This window comes from Brassica oleracea, unplaced genomic scaffold (assembly GCF_000695525.1).
Source record: "Brassica oleracea var. oleracea cultivar TO1000 unplaced genomic scaffold, BOL UnpScaffold01318, whole genome shotgun sequence".
Classification (NCBI taxonomy): Eukaryota; Viridiplantae; Streptophyta; class Magnoliopsida; order Brassicales; family Brassicaceae; genus Brassica; species Brassica oleracea.
Genome location: NW_013617861.1, coordinates 13,928 through 15,184, shown reverse-complemented (window position 1 = coordinate 15,184; position 1,257 = coordinate 13,928). Strand labels below are relative to the sequence as shown.

Sequence of the window (1,257 nt, the reverse complement as noted above, 5' to 3'; positions counted from 1 at the left end):
GATCTAAATTCTAAACCACCAACTGTTATCCAGGTACGAGACTTTCTGATTCGGACACTTTCTGTAACCATATAAAATAAAATGTTACGGACTATTCCTATTATTATTAATTATATAGCTAATGTGTCAGATTTGTATTATGTAGGCGGCCATTCCCACCATCTTGGAGAAAACTGGTAAAGAGTTCTTCCATAGGAGGCAGATGTTTCTGAAAGATAAAACCGATCTTGCATATTATAAGCTCAAGAGCATACCTTCCCTCACCTGCTACATGAAACCTGAAGCGTGCACCTTCTTCTGGGTATTCTATCATTACTATGTATCTTTAGAACTTATTATAACCTTCTCTTTATAATTGTGTTCTTTAAATTTTTTTTTCTTTTCTACTCGCAGACCGAGCTGAACTTATCATCCTTTGTGGATATTGAAGATGATGAAGATTTCTGTGAAAAATTAGCTACTGAGGAAAACCTCGTCCTTTTGCCAGGTATTCATTATCTATGTCCAAGGTTTAGCGGTCTACCAGGGGAGACAATCATTTTTTCTGTTTGATAATTTTAACAAAACAACTTATATATTGTGTGCTGGTTTGGTTTAGGGATTGCTTTTACTCTGAAGAACTGGGTGAGGCATTCTATTGACATGGATACTCCAACTTTGGAGGATGCATTTGATAGATTGAAGAGCTTTTGTGATCGCCACTCCATTTCAGGTGAAACTCCACGCAAAGCTGTCAATGGTGTCAACTAAAGGGTTCTTATGTAAGCCTAAGTCTTTTTATATGCTATGATAATACATAAATGGGGGTGTTTTGCTTTTATGAATAAATTACGAACACCTTTCGAGTTTGTGACAGAATAAATCAATGGTGTACAATAGTAAACCATTAATCATGTATGTTTTCACATCGTTGGGTATGTCTTTCGATGTATGTATGTCTTTGTACTTTTTATAAACGAATAAGATTCAGCTTGTTTTCATTAGAATATATTGGTACGAAATTACCGTAAAGTGTATGACATATTACAAGATTATTCATTTTCTTTCTTACAAGTGTGGCGAGAATAAAGTTTCATATTTTAAGTAGTTAGACTAATCAATAAACATTAACCTAGTTAAAGCACAGGAAAAAAAAACAAAAATAAATCGAGAGAGAACGAAAAAGGTCATCATCTCTACAGCTTCTCCGGTCGATTGGTGCTCTTTGTTGGGCTAAAGCTCTATGTAACCTCTCTTGTTCGGGTTCCAGGTTTGTAA

The 1,257-nt window shown here is 35.0% G+C and overlaps 1 protein-coding gene across 1 annotated transcript; it reads left to right on the top strand.

The window, feature by feature from the left end:
• Nucleotides 1-6: 6 nt before the first annotated feature.
• LOC106321217 (cystine lyase CORI3-like) lies at nt 7-986 on the top strand. The gene is made up of 4 exons (XM_013759530.1): nt 7-33; nt 146-301; nt 394-487; nt 599-986. The coding sequence occupies exons 2-4, from the start codon at nt 203-205 to the stop codon at nt 748-750; spliced, it is 345 nt and encodes a 114-aa protein (XP_013614984.1). The 5' UTR covers nt 7-33; nt 146-202; the 3' UTR covers nt 751-986.
• The last annotated feature ends 271 nt before the right edge of the window (nt 987-1,257 follow it).

What these genes read in the sequence shown, in the direction of transcription:
- LOC106321217 (XM_013759530.1), top strand. Translation starts at nt 203, where the DNA reads ATGTTTCTGAAAGATAAAACCGATCTTGCATATTATAAGCTCAAGAGC. An exon ending in AAGCGTGCACCTTCTTCTGG is followed by an intron (nt 302 to 393) that starts GTATTCTATCAT and finishes TTCTACTCGCAG; the next exon opens with ACCGAGCTGAACTTATCATC. An exon ending in AAACCTCGTCCTTTTGCCAG is followed by an intron (nt 488 to 598) that starts GTATTCATTATC and finishes GGTTTGGTTTAG; the next exon opens with GGATTGCTTTTACTCTGAAG.